The sequence below is a fragment of the Elephantulus edwardii genome, unplaced genomic scaffold (assembly GCF_000299155.1).
Source record: "Elephantulus edwardii isolate Elephantulus edwardi_28Jun2011 unplaced genomic scaffold, EleEdw1.0 scaffold00244, whole genome shotgun sequence".
NCBI classification, from domain to species: domain Eukaryota; kingdom Metazoa; phylum Chordata; class Mammalia; order Macroscelidea; family Macroscelididae; genus Elephantulus; species Elephantulus edwardii.
In genome coordinates this window covers 1,786,728-1,804,633 of record NW_006399994.1, presented here as the reverse complement: position 1 = coordinate 1,804,633, position 17,906 = coordinate 1,786,728, and the positions used below count along the sequence as shown (strand labels likewise).

At 41.0% G+C, this 17,906-nt stretch overlaps 1 protein-coding gene across 1 annotated transcript in view; it reads left to right on the top strand.

Moving 5' to 3' along the window:
• Window positions 1-17,693, top strand: part of LOC102844984 — a 41,133-nt gene extending 23,440 nt beyond the window's left edge. Inside the window, exons 7-8 of the mRNA XM_006899039.1 lie at window positions 1,151-1,220; window positions 17,378-17,693. Of these exons, the coding sequence (XP_006899101.1) occupies window positions 1,151-1,220; window positions 17,378-17,693 (386 nt within the window). The remainder of the gene's footprint in view (window positions 1-1,150; window positions 1,221-17,377) is intronic.
• The last annotated feature ends 213 nt before the right edge of the window (window positions 17,694-17,906 follow it).

Genomic DNA, 17,906 nt, shown 5'->3' with positions numbered 1-17,906 from the left:
TCTGTGACACTGTCTACTGAAGTGGCCCAGCTTTCCACAGTGGAAGCAATTCTGACCTCCTTTATTACCCTTGGGTGGCACTGTATATGAGTAAGACTTCCTTTTTAAAAATTAATTTATATATTATTTTTATTTTATATTGGTTTGCTCACAAAGTTCATATACATTGTGTTTCATACAATCATTCCCATGCATTCTTGACAACTTCAATTTCCTTTCCAGTTCCAAGGGAAGTAAGTACTCATTAATCTCTTTAAAAGGCAAATCCACATATGTGAACTTATTTATTATATAATTTGGAAGTTAAAGTGACGATTTTATTAATTCTAGACAATGCTGTAACTTCCTTAGTCCATCTACCAAAGTATGATGACAACTCAACCATTACAACCACTAGTTAAGTGGTTACAAATGCCCACTGACCAAGAGTCTATACTGCCTTTACACTCAGTTACAGCAACGGCTTACTGCAGGATCTGCCCAGGAGACCTGGCCTGCCCATCTGTCAGTGGACCATGACGTGAAAACAAGCTAACTTCCCAATGTAAGCAAGACCAAATCATGAGTGACTGAATTTCAGACACGTTTTGAATTGTGATGCCAGGGTTTTAACCATCATTCTTATTCTTTTCCTTGAATGTTTTATTTCTTTATTATTTTATTTCCACTAGGAATTGTGGAGTTCTAAATATTATTAGTGGTTTACCACTTGTGCACACATGTATCCTATTATTTGGGGAAATTTATATATGGAGAGAGAGAGACTGGCTTTTTAAATTTCACTCATTCATGTACCTGCTCACATAGATGGCTCCTGTCTATTTAAATAAGTGAGAAGGGACCACACAGGGTCTAAGAAACTTGAGTAGGAGATTGAGAGATCATAGGGGCCTGACAAATTAATAACAGAAAAATTTCTAATAATTCATTAAAAGTTTCTGCTCACTTCTCTGTTTGAAAACAGTTTATTATGTTTTAAGTTTAAAGGAACTTAACTTTGCTCTAAATCCCTTAACAGAACATTTTAATTTAAAAAATTAATAATGTATCTGAAAAATTAATAACAAACTAAAACAACTTATGAAATGCTACTAAGAAAGTGTCTAAAATGTATAAACCTGTTAACTAATTTTTTTTCTTTCTGTCTTAGGCCAATTTCTTAAGAGAAGCAAAACCAATGGTGTCTATGTGTATGTGTTTGTGTCTCTAAAGATAGAGAGGTATTTATCTCAAGCAAATGGCTCACAGACTTCTTATGTGACACGAGTTAGAATCAATGCATAGCTGATGCTCCACTGGGTTTTCAGAGGCAGTCCGTAGCATGGAAGGAAATTCTCCATCTTTCCCCCATGGGTGGATTCACACTGCATGCTTTTAAACTGGCAGCGCTCAGAGAGTGGCTAATCTTAAATCTGTAGGTCAAATCTCCGAGAGAGGTTTCTCCTGATTCACATAACTATAGCGCCGAATGAATCCAATGTTAGTAGGCTGATGGTTCAGATTCAAAGAACTGGGGGTAGCAGGTCAGGTGCCAGATACAGACTGAGCCAAAGCAAGAGAACTCTGCCAGATCCTCACATATATTCAATTCAGGCCACACCTCTGATGAAACTCCTGTTCAATAAATTGGTTGTTCATAGCAGATTTCACCATTAAGGTGATTGTATTATATTAGGTCTCAGCACAGGGCTGATTGCATTACATCTGATATCATCAAGGGAATGACTATGTAACTGCCAGACCAGAGAATCATAGGCAGAAAGTTGACACAGGACCTTAACCATCATAATCACTATGTAACATTATAGCCACAAGATAGCTTGAATTGAAGAAAATACAAAGATCATATTAATAGCTGCTATTGTACATTTACAGAGAACTTTTGGGAGTTCAGGGTGGGTTTAGAAGAGGCTTTGGCACCAAGGATATCATTGAGGTCAGATGGATCCTGGCTGAAAGTAGAAAATACCAGAAGAATTTCTATCCATGTTTTATTGTCTGTGCAAAGGCATTACTATGTGGATCATAACAAACTATGGTTAACATTTAAAAGAATGGAAATCCCAGAAAACTTAATTGTTCTCATATAATTTCTATTTCTCACAGCTCAACATCAAGAAAACAAAGATCCTCAGCACTGGACCAATTGGCAATATCATGATAGACAATGAAGAGACTGAGATTGTTAACAGCTTTAGTTTACTTGGCTCCACAACCAACACTCTTTGTACCAGCAGCCAGGAAATTAAAAGACAAATTGCATTGGAAAAGTCTGCTGTGAGGGACCTCTCCAGAGTACTGAAGAACAATGATGCCAGTCTGGAGACTAAGGTGCACCTGATCCAGGCCATAGTCTTTGCAATTACTTGCTATGCATCAGAAAGCTAGGCAATGACTAGAGAGGATAGAAGGAGAATTGAGCTGTGGTGCTGGAGAAGAGTATTGAATAAACCATGGTAGGCTAGGAGAACAAACAGGTTCGCCCAAGAGAGGATGAGACCAGGCTGATCCTTGGAGGCAAGACTCTGAAGCTTTGTCTGACATACACCTTGGATATGTTGCAAGGAGGGACTAGTCCTTGGAGGGGGCTGTCATGCTGGGGACGGTAGAAGGACAGCACAAGAGAGAAAGACTCTTGATAAGATGGATTGATTTAGTGACTGTGGTAAAAGGGTAGCTGTGTCAGAGACAATGAGATTGGCACGGGATAGAGCAGAGTTTAGAGCTGTTATATGAGTCACTATGAGTTGCAGGAGACTCGATGACACATAACAATAACAACAACACCAAGAAGCAGTTATCCAAATGGAGTAAGGGAGCACTGCATAGTTTAAAATCAGGAAGGGTGTGTGTCAGGGTTGTATTCTTTCACCATACCTATTCAGTCTGTATGCTGAACAAATAATTCTTGAAGCTGGACTCTGAGAAGAGGAATGTGGCATCAGAATTGAAGGAAGCCTCATCAACAAGCTGGGTTATGCAGATGGCACAGCCTTGCTGAAAGTGAGGAGGACTTGAAACGCTTACTGCAAAAGATAAAGAACTACAGCCTTCAATATGAATTCCATTTCAAGATTTGGAAAATAGGTTTTTACCTATAGGCCAGTAGGAAGCATAATAATAAATGGAGAAAGGATTGAAACTGTCAATGATTAAATCTTACTTGGATCCACAATCAACACTCTTGGTACCAGCAGTCAATAGAATAGGAGATGTAATGCTCTGGGCAGGGAAGGGAGGAAATCATCAGGATAGCAGAACTTGGTGGGAAGATGGGGAAGAGAGTGAAGGAATAGGAAAGATTCAAAAGAAACTTGAAAAGATGGGGTAATAAGTATAGATCTATAGTAATGATATAAAATAAAATATACATGAATGTATGGAACACAATGTAAATGAAAGATTGTACAAAACAGAATGTACATGAGTGAAACACAATATATAAGAATTACTGTACATAAACCAATAAAAAAAGAATGCTGGTGTTTCTTTGGCAGTGCCTGGAATCACTTTGAATGGGAAGAATAGGACAGAAGTAGACTAGTGATTGCTCCAGTAAGTATGTGACCAAGTACTGAAGTATATTTAGCCTCCTTCCTAAGCATATTTCTAAGCAGATTTAGAATGTGCTTAGCATTACTAAGCATGTTTAGAAGAGGTTGTGACACTAGGGACATCATAGCCAATGTCAGATGGATCTTGGCTGAAAGTGGAGAATACCAGAGGAACATCTGTCTGTGGACTATGCAAAGACACTTGACTGTGTAGATCACAACAATTGTGGCTAACCTCGAGAAGAATGGGAATCCCAAAACACTTGATCGTGCTCATGTGAAACCTATACTTGGATCAGGAAGCAGTCTTCAGAACAGAGCAAGGAAATACTACATGGTTCAAAATTAGGAAAGGAATGCATCAGGGCTGCATCTTGTCTCCATACCTTTTCAATCTATATGTGGAACAGATCATTTGAGAGGCTGGGCTTTATGAGGAGGAATGTAGCATCAAGGATTTGAAGAAGACTCATCAACAACTTGTGTTATGCAGATGACACACTTGCTTGCTGAAACTGAAGAGGACCTGAAGCATTTGCTACAGAAGATCAAAGACTGCAGTCTCCAATATGAATTGAAACTCAACATCAAGGAAATAAAGATTCTCACCACTGGGCCAATTGGCAACATCATGATGAGAAGAGATTGAGATTGTCAACAGTTTCATCTTGCTTAGTTTCAGAATCAACACTCTAGGCACTAGAAGTTAGGAAATCAAAGGATGAATTGCATTAGGAAAATCTGCTGTCAGGGACCTTTCCAGGGTGCTGAAGAGCAACGATGTCAGTCTGGAAACTAAGGTGCGCCTGATCCAGGCTATGGTTTTCATAATTACTTGCAATGCATCAGAGAGCTGGGTAATGACTAAGGATGACACAAGAAGAATCAATGCCTTTGAGTTGTGCTGTTAGAAAAAAAAATATTGAACATTCCATGGACCACTAAGAGAACAAATAGTTTTGTCCTAGAGAGGGTAGAGCCATGTTGTTCTTTAGTGATACAGATTTTGAAGTTCTGTCTCACATACTTTGGATATGTTGCCTGGAAGGACTAGTCCTTGGAGAAGGACATCATGCTGCTTGGAAGGGTGGAGGGACGGCATAGGAGAGGAAGACCCTGGAGGAGATGGCTTGATACAGTAACTAGAGCAATGGGTACAAGTATGTCAGAGACGGTGGGATTGACTCAGGATAGGGTAGGTTTCAGAGCTGCAGATGACTCGATGGCACATAACAACAACTAAGCATATGTCTCTCTAGTTCTTTGTAATGGCAGAGTTCTATAGGATACATAATCTTTTGAATGTGGAAAGGGAAAGGAAAGAGTGATATTAGAGGTGGCACTCAGATGTCTCCAATCTGCTCTTAATATCCTGCCTGTTAAAGGGTGGAGGGTGTAAAGGGTTGGGGCTATATTATGAGCTGGAGCCAGCAAGAGAAAATCCTGATGATTTACCGGACAGACATTTTCATGCTTTCACTTATTTCCTTGGTCTAAAAATTAACTTACACTAAGTGAGCATGTAATACACCCACCAATCAGTAACTGTCAAATATTTAAAAAATCAAACCTACTGCATTTGAGTCAATTCTGACTCAAAGAAACGCTATGGTGTTGTTAGATGCCATTGAGTTGAATGAGGCTATGAATGATAGATCTGAGCCCTGTCCTGTGCCACCCTCATCATCTCTGACACACTTGAGCCCATTGTGCAGTCACTGTGCCAATCTGTCTCATTAACGGTCTTCTTCTCTTTCACTAACCCCCTCCTGATTGCCTCATCTTTTCGCTGCTGGCTTAGAATTGCTCCTACATTATCCCTTCTTTTAATTGAAGATATTATGAAATCAAGATTAGAATCTCTGCTGTGTTTCTGAACTAGGAATTTCAGTCTGGTCGGTGTTCTTATGCACTCTATAGAAGAAGGTCAGAATTGTTGCCATTTAGGCCTCGCTTTTTTAGCATATCACAAAGAAGAGGGGCACGCTCTTGCAAAACGTGGAGGACGAGGACAAGCATTACAAAGGGACTTGGGGAGGAGGAGGGAGGAAAATGTGCATGAATGAAGGAACGCCAATATTTTTGTGAATTTTCACTAAAATAAAAACAAAATTCCTTCTCCTGCAAAAACAAACAAAAATAAATCCTGTAGGGAGCTCTGGTGGCTCAGTGGGAAGAAGCTGTGCTGCCAACCCAAAGACAGGTGCTTCGAATCCACCAGCTGTTCTGCAGAAGCACGATAGTCATCCTCCTCCCTGTGAAACGCACAGTCTCTGAAAACTTGCTGGAGGGTCAGCTGTGAGTCAATTCTGACTCAATGACATCTAACAATAACAATCTTATGGCTGCAGAACTGCCACGTCTTTCACCTGAGAACCTGCTGGAAGATTCCAGTCACCTACTTTTTGACTAGCAGCTGATTATTTAAACCACTGAACCACTAAAACTTGGTATAATTTGTCAAATGATAGTAATGGAATACATTTCCCATACCTATTACCTGTGTGCCAAGGGAGCAGGTAGAGGGCTAAGGTGTCACTACACTGAGGAATACTTTAGACGCATTATTGTTGTGCTGTCAGGGGCTGTAACCAATACAATCACAAAGGGATTACATTGTACACCGCAATAAGAAAGAACATTTAGGAGAATCTAAGTGAGATATTAAAAAGAAAGAAGAGAGAATCTTGACATACTTTATGTACAAAGTATTGACTATGTCTATATTGTATGCTCCAGTGTGGTGTCTGCTTTTTGAAAGTGTCCACCCTGTCTGAAGACATGGTTCTGGATTCCCTACAAATATAACATTTACAGAGGTTTGCTAAGCACTAATGAGGATGCAAAGGGAAGAGGTAATGGTACAACATTTATTATGGATCTAATTGAAAACTCTATGCACAACAGAACACACTTAGACTAGCAGATAAGGCAACCAACGTGGAACTTTCAAGTATGGAAATACTAGGGAGGAGGAACAGTCGTAAGCAAACAATAGTGTTTGGAACATGGGATGTGAGAACTATGATTGTAGGATGAGATGGATTGATTCGGTGACTGGGGTAATGGGGGTTGGTGTGTCGGAGATGGTGAGATTGGCACACGATAGGGCAGAGTTTAGGGATGTTGTACATAGCGTCACTATGAGTTGCAAGCAACTTGATGGCACATAACAACAACAACAACAACAGATTAGGAACTTCTGGGAATGTAACCTTTCTAATTTATTCATCAAACCTATGAGGTGTTTGTTCTGACTGCATCAGGATGTAGAGGCTCAGAGAGGTTTCTTTCTTTTTTTTTTTTTAAGAGCAGTTAGGTATTAGATAGCAAAGTTGAGATGCAAACACATCTTTCCACTTTATAATCTATATTGTTTCTTTGGTATCATGGGGTTCTCTCAAAAATAATGAATTTGAAAGTCTGGCAAAGGGACTGGAAGAGATCTGATGATAGAGTAGTGGAGATCTTGCGATCGCCTTCTGTGGCTAGGATGATGCTTCACCTTAGATTTGCATTCTTACTTAGTACCTACAATAAGTTATTCTTAGTTATCTCAGACTTTATACACTTGTTAAGTGTCATTGAGTTGAGTACAACTCATAGTGACTCTATGAACAAAAGATCTGAACCCTGTTCTATAACTTTTGTCATTTCTCTAGTGTTCATAGGGTTTCCAGAGGCCTGCTATCTAAGCAGTGGATGCCACTCCTGCTTCCAGATCTATCTTAATCTGGGAGCTCTACCAAACTCTATCCACCATGGGTAAATATTATGGCAGTTGACACACGAGTGGCTCAACATTGAGCTCACTGTGGCTCACAGCAACCTCAAGTTATCTAAGTACAGCAAACTGACAGACAAATGTGTACCACTTTGAACACTGTTCTCTTTTATACTTGAAGTCATTAAAGATTCTTTTTGGAAGAAGGGTACAAAATTTAATGCCCAGGGAAGCAACAGCCAAGAAATAAAAATATATACTACATTGGATAAACCTTTAAAGTTAGGACTTTTAAAAACACAGCTGCTCGCCCTTAACCCATGGATTTCTGAGTTGGTAGATCTGGGGCAGACCTGAGGATCTGTCATTCTCACAAGTTCCCAAGTGAAGCCTATGCTACTGTCTGGAATGGTACAGTAAGCGGCATTATCCTAGCTTGTAAAGTGGGGTTCAGCATGCAAGGAAAATATGTCCCTGTCACCTGTGGTATGAAAGGACACTTCTGACACAGCTTCCAGTGATTCTGGCCTCCAGGTATCCATGTCTTCATACTCGAAGTCTAGACCCAGTGATTTGTTTTCATCAAAGAGACTAATTCTATGGGTAATTTATACGAGACTGTGATTTCTATTTTGCCAGCACTCCTTGGTCACACTCTTTTGTTAGCTCTGATGATACGGTGTAAGATGCTTGTGTCCATGAGGGAAACAGCTGAAGGAGGACTCCAAGTAATAGCCTTAAAGGAACTGAAACTTCCAAGAGCAGAATCCATGAACAACCGTGTGTGTAAGCTAAAAGTTGTATCCTTCTCAACTGAGCTCCAGAGCCTGAGGACCCAGCTAGGATGTGCCCAGATGCCTGACCCACACTGCGAGATAGTAACTGTGTATTATTTTAAGTCACCAAGTTTTGTGGTAATTTTTAAGATAGCAATAATTATTTGGGAGCTCTGGTGGCCTAGTGGCAAGAAGCTGCTCTGTAATCCCAAAGGCATGTATTTCTAGGCCACCATTTTCTCCACAGGAGGATGGGCGATCTCCTTCCATGTTATTAACTGCCTCTGAAAACCCACTGGAGGGTCAGCCAAATGGTCTGACTCTATGATACACTACAACATAAACAAATGTCTTGGAATGCAGCTGGAATATTCCTTAGAAGATATGGAGATATGACACATCCCTGACACATTCCCTTCCTAATTTTGAACCATACCTTGTTTCCTTGCTCTGTTCTGATGACTGTCTCCTGGTCCAAGAATAGGTTTCACATGAGCATAATCAAGTGTTTTGGGATTTCCATTCTCCTCAAGGTTAGCCACAGTTTGTTATGATCTACACAGTCAAATGCCTTTGCATAGTCAATGAAGGACAGATAGACATTCCTCTTGTATTCTTTGCTTTCGAGTGAGATCCATCTGACATGGAGATGTCTCTAGTATCATGATATCTTCTAAATCAGCTTCTATTCCTGGTAGTTCTCTGTTAATGTACTGTTCCAGTCATCTTTGGGTAATCTTTAGCAAGATTTTGTGCACACGCACGCGCATGCGCATGTGGGTGATATTAGTGATATTGTTTGATAATTTCCACGCTCTATTGGATCACATTTTTTTTGGATAGGAATAAATATGAATAAATATGCATCTCTTCCATTCAGTGGGTCAGGTGGTTGTCCTCCAGATTTCTTGGCACAACCAGGTGAGCATGTTCAGGACAGCATCAGTTTGTTGAAATATGTCAATTGGAATGCCATCACATTTGGTTAAACGTTGGCAGTTCAAACCTACCAGCTGCTCCACAGGAGGAAAAGCTGGCAGTCTGCTTCTGTAAGGATTTACAGCCTTGGAAACCCTATGGGGCAGTTAGTTCTCCTCCATCCTACAGGATCATTGGGAGTCAGCAGGGACCTGATGGGAGCGGGTTTGGGAGTTTTGGTTGGTTTGGGACATAGATTTTGTGAATTAGAATCAGGGTGACCTAAAAATTAATAGATTAATTTATGTGAAGGAAAAGTTGCAAATCATTCACTTAAAAATTGGCTTTGTGCCTGCATTCTAGAGGCTCACTGGGGAGAGTTGTAGCCACTCCGCTAATGTCTTCACAGAGTGAATTTCTGAACATAATTTATGTAGATGAAGTGTGCAGAATGTTTTTATTTGTTCTACATCTCACTGTCTCACCTCTGCATGAACTTCCCAAGCCCAGATCTCCTCCAAATACGCTCACTCTCCCTTTCCCCACACTTCCCTCCAACGTGTTTGCTTTGGCAACTTTCATGTTCTTACAAACAATTCTCCCAACGAAATCAATCACTCTTGCACCCAAAGAGAAATACTGTACACTCAGTGTGATGACAAAATGAAACATGTTTGAGGCAAACCATGTGTTCCCGCGTGTCTGGGATTATGCTGTTTGCTCCAGGAACATGTTCCTAATGTGTTTGGCTTCTGTTACCCCTTGTGATTGTGACTTTCATTGTCTTTTGGAATTTATGATTTCAGAAGCAACGGCCCGGACTCATTTAATGGGATACTTTTGGAATGTGAAGCCAGGGGGATTCACGGGGCAACGTCATTCTGGTCTGCCTTTCAGGCCAGTCTGACCCATCGAAGGGAGCCTGGTGTTTGAGGAATTGTGGGGAATCCATTCTCTTTTCCATTTGGAACCACATACAAATGGCTTATCTAAACGACGCGAAGCCATCTTTCCTTGAGAGCTGTTCAGGTCATCCATCACAATATTTTGGAAGAAATACTTTGTGGCCACTGAGTGAGGTGATGCTATTTATAAGAGGTTTTCTGCAGTGCTTTTCTCAGAGACCCTCGGGATCCTTGACCAAATGTGTCCCTCATTTTGACAGCATATTTACTTTGAAGAGAAGCGCCAGTATTCCCAGCTTCATTTCATAGAAAGGAAAATAGCTCTTTCCCTTTGAGAAATGGGACCCAGGAGTTAAACGAGTCGCAGGCCTGCCTCTGATGAATGGACGTCTGCTAACTCAAGGGTTCTCAGAGTAGGAGGGCAATTCCTGGCGCTCTAGTTTTCTGCATCCCATCCCTTGGAGCTCTTCAGTAAGCTCTGTGTTAATTTCCTGTCTTGAATCCACCTACCTGGTGGAGGCCCTGGGAAAGTCATCTTCCCCCACCTCTCCATAGCTCATCCATTTTAGATTTTGTTAGAACACCAAATGGGAAAAGTAAATTTTCTCATTGATCTGGTGTCTAATACATATAAAATCCAAAGCTATTTAACTTTCACAGTGCAGCAAATGGACATAATAGAATCTTATCATAAATGAAAAGAGACCTTACTGTACGTTTTAAGAACTCAATTCCTAGATAACCCTCCAGCAGGTTTTCCGAGACTGTAATTGCATGGGAGGTGATTGCCCATTTTTCTTCCAAGAAGCCACAGGTAGATTCAAACTGCCAAAGAGGTTGAAACTGCATTTCCCTGTGGACCAAGCCACCAGACGGCAAGAATGAGTATGTTGCCAGGAATAGAATTTTTTTCTACTCAGAAAGAAGAGTGTTGGTATTCAACATTTTTGGTCTTCTACTAAGGGAATTTTGGTCCCAGGGTCATTGAAACAAAAATTTTACATGATTCTATCTTCTTGCAATGTGTTTTTGGGGACCCACTGTGAACATATAGAAAAGCTTTTGTGATAGTCCAATGATTTCAGATCGATGCTCTGAGGATCAGCCTTCCCACTTGTTAATTTGGCAAGTTAATTTGACCTCTTGAAGCCTCAGTGTCTGTATTTGTAAAATTGACAATGATACTCTCACCTTTTAGGGTTATTGTGCAAATTATATAATGCATGTAAAATACTGCAAATGGTACAGGCTAAATAAATGTTAGCCACCATAACCATTATCAAAGAGCTCTGGTGATGTAGTCTGTTGTGCTTCTGCAGATGATCAGTCTCTTCCCATTAAAATGTACAGTCTGGGGAAACTGATGGAAAAACACATGGCCTGAGTTGGAATTGACTTGATGGCAGAGAGCTGCTTAAAATCGTCATTATCACCATCATCATATTGTTGTTACTGGGTGCCGTTGAGTCAAGTACAACTCACAGCGATTCTGTGAACAACAGATCTGAACCCTGTCTATCCTGTGCCATCATCATCTCTGACACACTTGAGCCCATTGCTGCAGTCACTGTGTCAACCCATCTGGTTGAGTGTCTTCTTCCCTTTCATTGATCCTTCATCCTTCCAAGGCTTATGTCCCTCTCAAGGACTAGCCTCTTCTGACAACATGCCTAAACTATGTGAAATGAACCTTTGTCAACTTCACCTCCAAGGAGAACTGGTTGCACTTTCTCCAAGATATATCTGTTTGTTGTTTTGGCAGTTCATGGAATATTTGGTACTCTCCTCCAAAATCATAGCTCAAAGGCATCAGTTCCTCTTCTATCATCTTTATTCACTGTCCAGCTCTCAAATGCATAGCAAATGATTGGAAAGGTCATGGCCTGAATCAGGTGCACCTTAGTCCTCAAACTGACATTGTTGTTGTTCCTTAGTAATTTGGAGAGGTCCATGACTGAAGACTTTTACTGGTGCAATAAGCCTGCCAAGTAAGTCGAAGCCAGTGACAGTTTCAATCTTTTCTCCATCTATCATGATGTTGCCCACTGGTCCAGTGGTGAGAATTTTTCTTTCTTTTTTTTTATGTTGAGATGTAACCCATATTGAAGGCTGTAGTCTTTGATCTTTTGCAACAAGTCCTCCTCACTTTCAGGAAGCAAAGTTATGTTAATTTGCATAATGCAGGTTATTTTGAGTCTTTCTCTGATCCTAATGCCTCATTTTTCTTCACAGAATCTGCCTTCTCAAATGTTTGTTCAGCATACAGCTTGAATAAGTACGGAGAAAGGATACAACCCTGATGCATGTCTTTCCTGATTTAAAACTACACAACGTTCTCAATTTGGACAGCCTCTTGATCTAGGTATAAGTTTCACATGGGTACAATTATATGTTCTAGAGTATTCATTCTTTTCAATGTTAGCCATGGTTTGTTATGATCCACACGGTCAAATACCTTTCCATAGTCAATAAAGCATAAAAAGACATTTTTCTGGTATTCTTTTTCAGCCAGTATCCATCTGACATCAGCAGTGTTATCCCAGGTGCCACAGCCTCTTCTAAATCTGGCCTGAAATTCTGGCAGTTTCTGTCAATGTAGTATTCTAGCCATTTTTAAATGATTTTCAGCAAGATTTTACTTGCTTACAGTATTATGATAATTCTGTTGGATCACCTTTCTTGAGAATGGAAACAAATATGGATCTCTTCCAGTCATGTTTTCCAGACTGCTGTCCTCAAAATTTCCTGGGACAGACTAATAAGCATGTACAGGGATGCATCTTTTACTTGAAACATGTCATTTGGTATCCCATTGATTCTTGGGCCTTAATTTTTTGTCAGTGCTCTCAGTGCAGCTTGAACTCCATCCTTCATTACCATTAACTCTTGATCTTATGGTATTTCCTGAAATATCTTAGTTTCACTTGAATTGTTACATCATATTATCATTATTATTAATATATAGTAACAGAAAAAGAATTGATGTCTTTGAATTGTGGTGCTGGAGAAGAGTCTTCAATATACTATGGCCCACCAAAAAACCAAACATGTCTGTCTTGGAGAGGGTGAAAGCAAGCTGCTCCTTGGAGGAAAGGATTTTGAAGCTCCGTCTCACATACTTTGGACATGTGGCCAGGTGGGACCAGTCCTTGGAGAAGGACATCATGATTGGAAAAGTGGGGGGCTAGTGCAGAAGAGAAAGACCCCAAATGAGATGGACTAACACAGTAACCGGGGTAATGGGAGCAGGTGTGTCAGAGACCGTGAGATTGACTCAGGATAGGGCAGGGTTCAGAGATATTTTATGTAGGGCACTATGAGCTGCAGGCAACTTGATGGCACATAACAACAATAATAATGTATTATATCACTATATACTAATAATTATTGTGTTGTTATGTGCCAATGAGTCGCCTATATTAATAATTATTAGCATATAATTAAAGGCTATGGAATATTGTCCTTTTGTGTATCTTTATAGTGTGATTTTAGCTCTGATCAATGACTGAAGCTGAAAAAGTCACTAAAACCAGCCTATACTACTACAATCCATGGTCAAGGAGCCAGAGTAATCCTTAGAATTGTGACCATGTACACACCCATGATTATTGTTGCATTATTCATAATGCAAAGAGATGGGAGCAATCCACATGACTATCAATAAAGAAATTAATAGAAAAACTATGGTACATCTACCTAATGGATACTGTCTATGCAGCATTGAAAAAAAAATGCTACTACATTACACAGCATGGGGGATCCTTGAGGATATCACGTTAAGTGAAATATCTCAGTCACAAAAGGACAAATACAGCTTAACACTACTGTCAATAAATAGGACAAACATGAAGGAGTTGGGGAAGAAGGGGGAAAGAGTGGATAGAGAAAGAATACTGCATTAGAACGGATGAGCGGAAGAACTGTGTGAAAGGAATACGTGATTATGTGTTGTATGTATGAGAACAATCTGGAATAAAGGGTGATTGTGGAGTGGACTGTTGGGAGGGAAACGGAAAGGGGGAAATGTTAAAAAGTGAGTAACTGAAAGAAAAAAAAAACCCCAAATAAACAAGAACAAAATTAAAGCGGGGGGGGGAGGGGGAGGGGAATAATCATGACCATAGCAGTATATTTTTTTTCTCTGTGAACAAAAAACTATATTTGCTGTCTTTTTGCTATATAAAAATATTTTAAAAATATGAGGGGAAAACCCTCACTCCAAAATAGTTTGCAATAAGCAGTAGGAAAGTGGAGTCAAAAGGTAAATGCTATAAAATTTAAAGGACTGTTGTCATGCAAATACTACCTAATCATATATTTATTTCAGATAGTTCTTTCACTCATCTATTTAAGAAATATATGATTAGGTAGTATTTCCATGACAACAGCATAAGAGGTGCATAGCAAAGTGGACTGGAGGGGCACTGGGAGAACGGGGAAATTGTGCAACAATGAAAGAATCTTTTTAAAAAGAAAAACAAACAGGAGGGGAGTAGGGAGGAAAATGTGCAACAATGAATGAATGGAAATCCAAGTTTTCTGTAAACTTTCATTAATATAACAATTAAAAAAGATAATTAAAATTAAAGAAAAAATAAGGAACTACAAAAAGAGAAGGCAGCTGGAGAAAGCTTCAAGGGGGAGGTGAGCCATGCTGGTGGATTATCTGTTCAGCATCCTGTCCCACTAGGCTGGTCTTGGGATGCAGAGGTGAGCGGAGCATCAGAAGCTTCAGCAAGGGCACAGGGAATGCCACTGTTACTACTGAATTGTGTTCCTCAAAAAGGATGTGTTCACCAGTGTTCATACCAGTTATTCACCATCACAAGAACTTGGAAACAGCCCAGATGTCCAATCACAATCAAATGGATTAAGACATTATGGTGTACTCGTATGATAAGAACACTACACGGCATGCAGGAGCAATGATTTTGTAAATGACTACCTAGTTTGGGAGGGACTGGAGAGCATTACGCTGAGTGAACTGACTCAGTCTCACAAGGACAAATATTATATAAAACCATTATTGTAGAATGAGTATGAGGATCCAAGGGGGTGGGAGGGTGGAAGCAGAGGGTTGAGGATGTTGGGGATTTGGGGAGTGGATTAATCATGGGGTTGCACAATCTGATGGGAGGGTGAGAGAAATTGAAAGAATCTGGTCTGAAAAACAATATTAGAATTTTGTAAATAAACTAGTATAATACAAAAATTTTAAAAAGGGTAATATTTGTACACCAGGTAGAATTATTACACTTGATTATAACATTTTAAAAAAAGGGATGTGTTCACGTCTACTCCTTTCCACTGTGTGTAGGATACTATTTTGAAAGAGAGATTTTGCAAGTTACAGATGAGGTCACACGAGATTACAGTAGGTCCTGATCCAATAGAACAAACGTCTTAATATGAAGAGAAGAAATAGACACAGCAAGAACATGTGGTCACAGAGGCAGAGATTACAGTAAGGCGGTGCCAAGGGTGATTGGCAACCACAAGAAGCTGGGCAGAGGCAAAGCAAGATTCCCCACCCCAACCTTCAGAAGGAACATGGCAACACCTTGATTTCCAACTTCTGGCATCCAGGCCTTGAGAGAATTCATTCCTGTTGCTTTAAGCCACCAAGATTTTGGCACTTTAAAATCACCCTAGAAAACTCATCCTGCCACCTTCCATAATGACAGTCTATTGGCTTACTAAGGCACCTTTTATTGCTATCCTTCTCTTAACTGGCAGGAGCAAACAGTCCTCTTTTGATTTGGCTCAATCACCGAATAAAGGAAATCTGAGTTGGGAAGCGTTGAAAACCATTCTCTTATTTGATTCCAAAATTAAAGTTCTTCAGCTATGACTCTTTTTCTTTGGCTCTGAGATGTCTTGTGTCCCTTAGTCCTCTCATCTCTGGCAACCAGTTTAAAAATAATACGAAGTGCAAGCAATTTTGATTAGTGTTGTCTTTGCTTTTCTGTTTTAAATTCAGGCCCATGAGTCTCTTTGATCAAAAGAAACCACAGCTTCTTTCACACTTCATGGAGTTGTAGGTAATTCTAGTTTTATTTTGGAGGCTTTGGGGGCCAAAATCAGCCAGATGACCACTAGTATTAGGTCAGTGAGTTGGGATACTTCATGATCAATGCTAGCCAAGCACGTGAGGAAAGTCCTGAGGGAAGAGACACTCTTTTAATCCACCAGATCTCTTATTCATGATTCCTTAAACAGAACAAAAATTTTATTGTAGCTATCTGTGCTGAAAATAGGGAGAAACTGGTTCATGACTCCTAATAGTTCTTTTTACTATCCGTCCTAGAATTACACTTGCTTCTGGAAGCTACCAGACACCATGGTTAAATAATACCTAGTTTAAGCTCTCTCTCTGACTCCCCAGTGTTCAGTGTTGAATCAGTCCTAGTTCATCCTGAACTTGGGAAGTCCTTTTTCCACCCATGATGGGCATGTGCATTTTTTATTTGCTTTTTATCAACTACATATTCCAAATAATCTATTCACTTACTTTCCACAAGTCCTCTACATGCAATGAGCTAGCTCTTCTGGTCGGCTCCCAGGAACCCATCCTTCCCCCCCACCCCACTTTTCCTTTCGGAAGTCCTGTTGAAGGGTAACAATAATGTATTTATGCCATCCTGGTCTCTATTGAATGGCTATTACTGCTATGAATGAGGATATTTAAAACAGTTCTCTGTTTCTTAAGAAAAATATATGGTCTAGTATTTCTCCCTTTATCTTTATAGTTTAACCTTATTTACTATGATTCTCCCCTTATTTGTCTGTTACAAAATTTTATTTTAATGTCTCATGAATTTTCCTGGACAGTGGGCAGTGGCTTTGTAGGGATTTGAATGAAGTAGTTGTTTGATTGCTCTCTGATGTACCAACTTTAGTTCAAAGTGAAGCTTTCCTGGCTGAGTGCTGAAAGGAAGACAGAGAAAAGAAGAGGAAACTTATCCCCTGGAGGGACGCTGTGCGGTGGCCCTTGCGTTCTGTGAACCCCGTTTTATCGTCGTTTGTTTCCGCTGGGACCTCTGAGTTCTGACTTCCCTTTCTCCAGGCTGGGCTACTTCCCGCTATTTTTCCTTTTGTTGGCGTGGACAGCGAAAGGCGTGCGTTCCTTTTCATTCAGTCCAAGCATAATACATGAAGTCTCCCGTGCTCTGGAGGACAGACATGTGGTTGTGTTCTAAACGCCATCTGCGCAGAGATGGGTCTTGGGAATGCTGCTGCCCCAGAACACAGAAAACATCTCCGGAGCTAGTGATCTCCAGCGCGCAGATTCAATAATCCCAACCGCACTTGGCTCTGTCACAAACCTAATACGGCAGCCCATACTGTTGCTCGGGAAGTCTCCAGCCAAACCGAGTTCTTGTAAAAATAAATACTCATCAGCAAATATTTTGATTAGTTAAAAATGTTCTAAATGTCTAACTCCACGCTCCCCTCCTCCCCAGGAGCGCGAATGAGGTAAAGGCTTCCCCCCACTCCCAGGCGGTGGGTGCGCGGCGAGGCGCTCCGGGGCCTGGAGGCTCCCCGCGCCCTCGTCCGCAGCGCGGCGCCCAGGCTGGGGCCTCCACCGCCTCCCCGGTGTGTTCGCCACCTACGGGTGCGCGCTTCAGAGGGTCTATCTGCAAGGATCCTCCTGGAAGACTCGCCTTCCCCTGCTGCCCACAGGACCCGCACAGGGACGCCCGCACCCTCGCAGCACCGACTTCCCTTTAAGCCTTTTATTAACTCCTCTGGAGGAGCTGCGGCCGCGCCTCCTGCGCCCTGGTGGTCTGGCTCCTCCGCGCAGCGCACATGCTAAACAGATTAACATGCCTTGGCTGACCCACGCTTCGCAACCCGCGGATAGGGTTTCTGCAGCTCCATGTGGAAATTAACCTATCTGTACCCGTGGTCAGCTGCGCCGGCCGCTCCTGCGCCGGCCGGGCAATCCAAACAAACCCAGGCCGCTGGCTCCCTTTGTTACTCTTGGCCTCCCTTCCCCCTGCCGAGCCAAATATTTACTGGGGGAAAG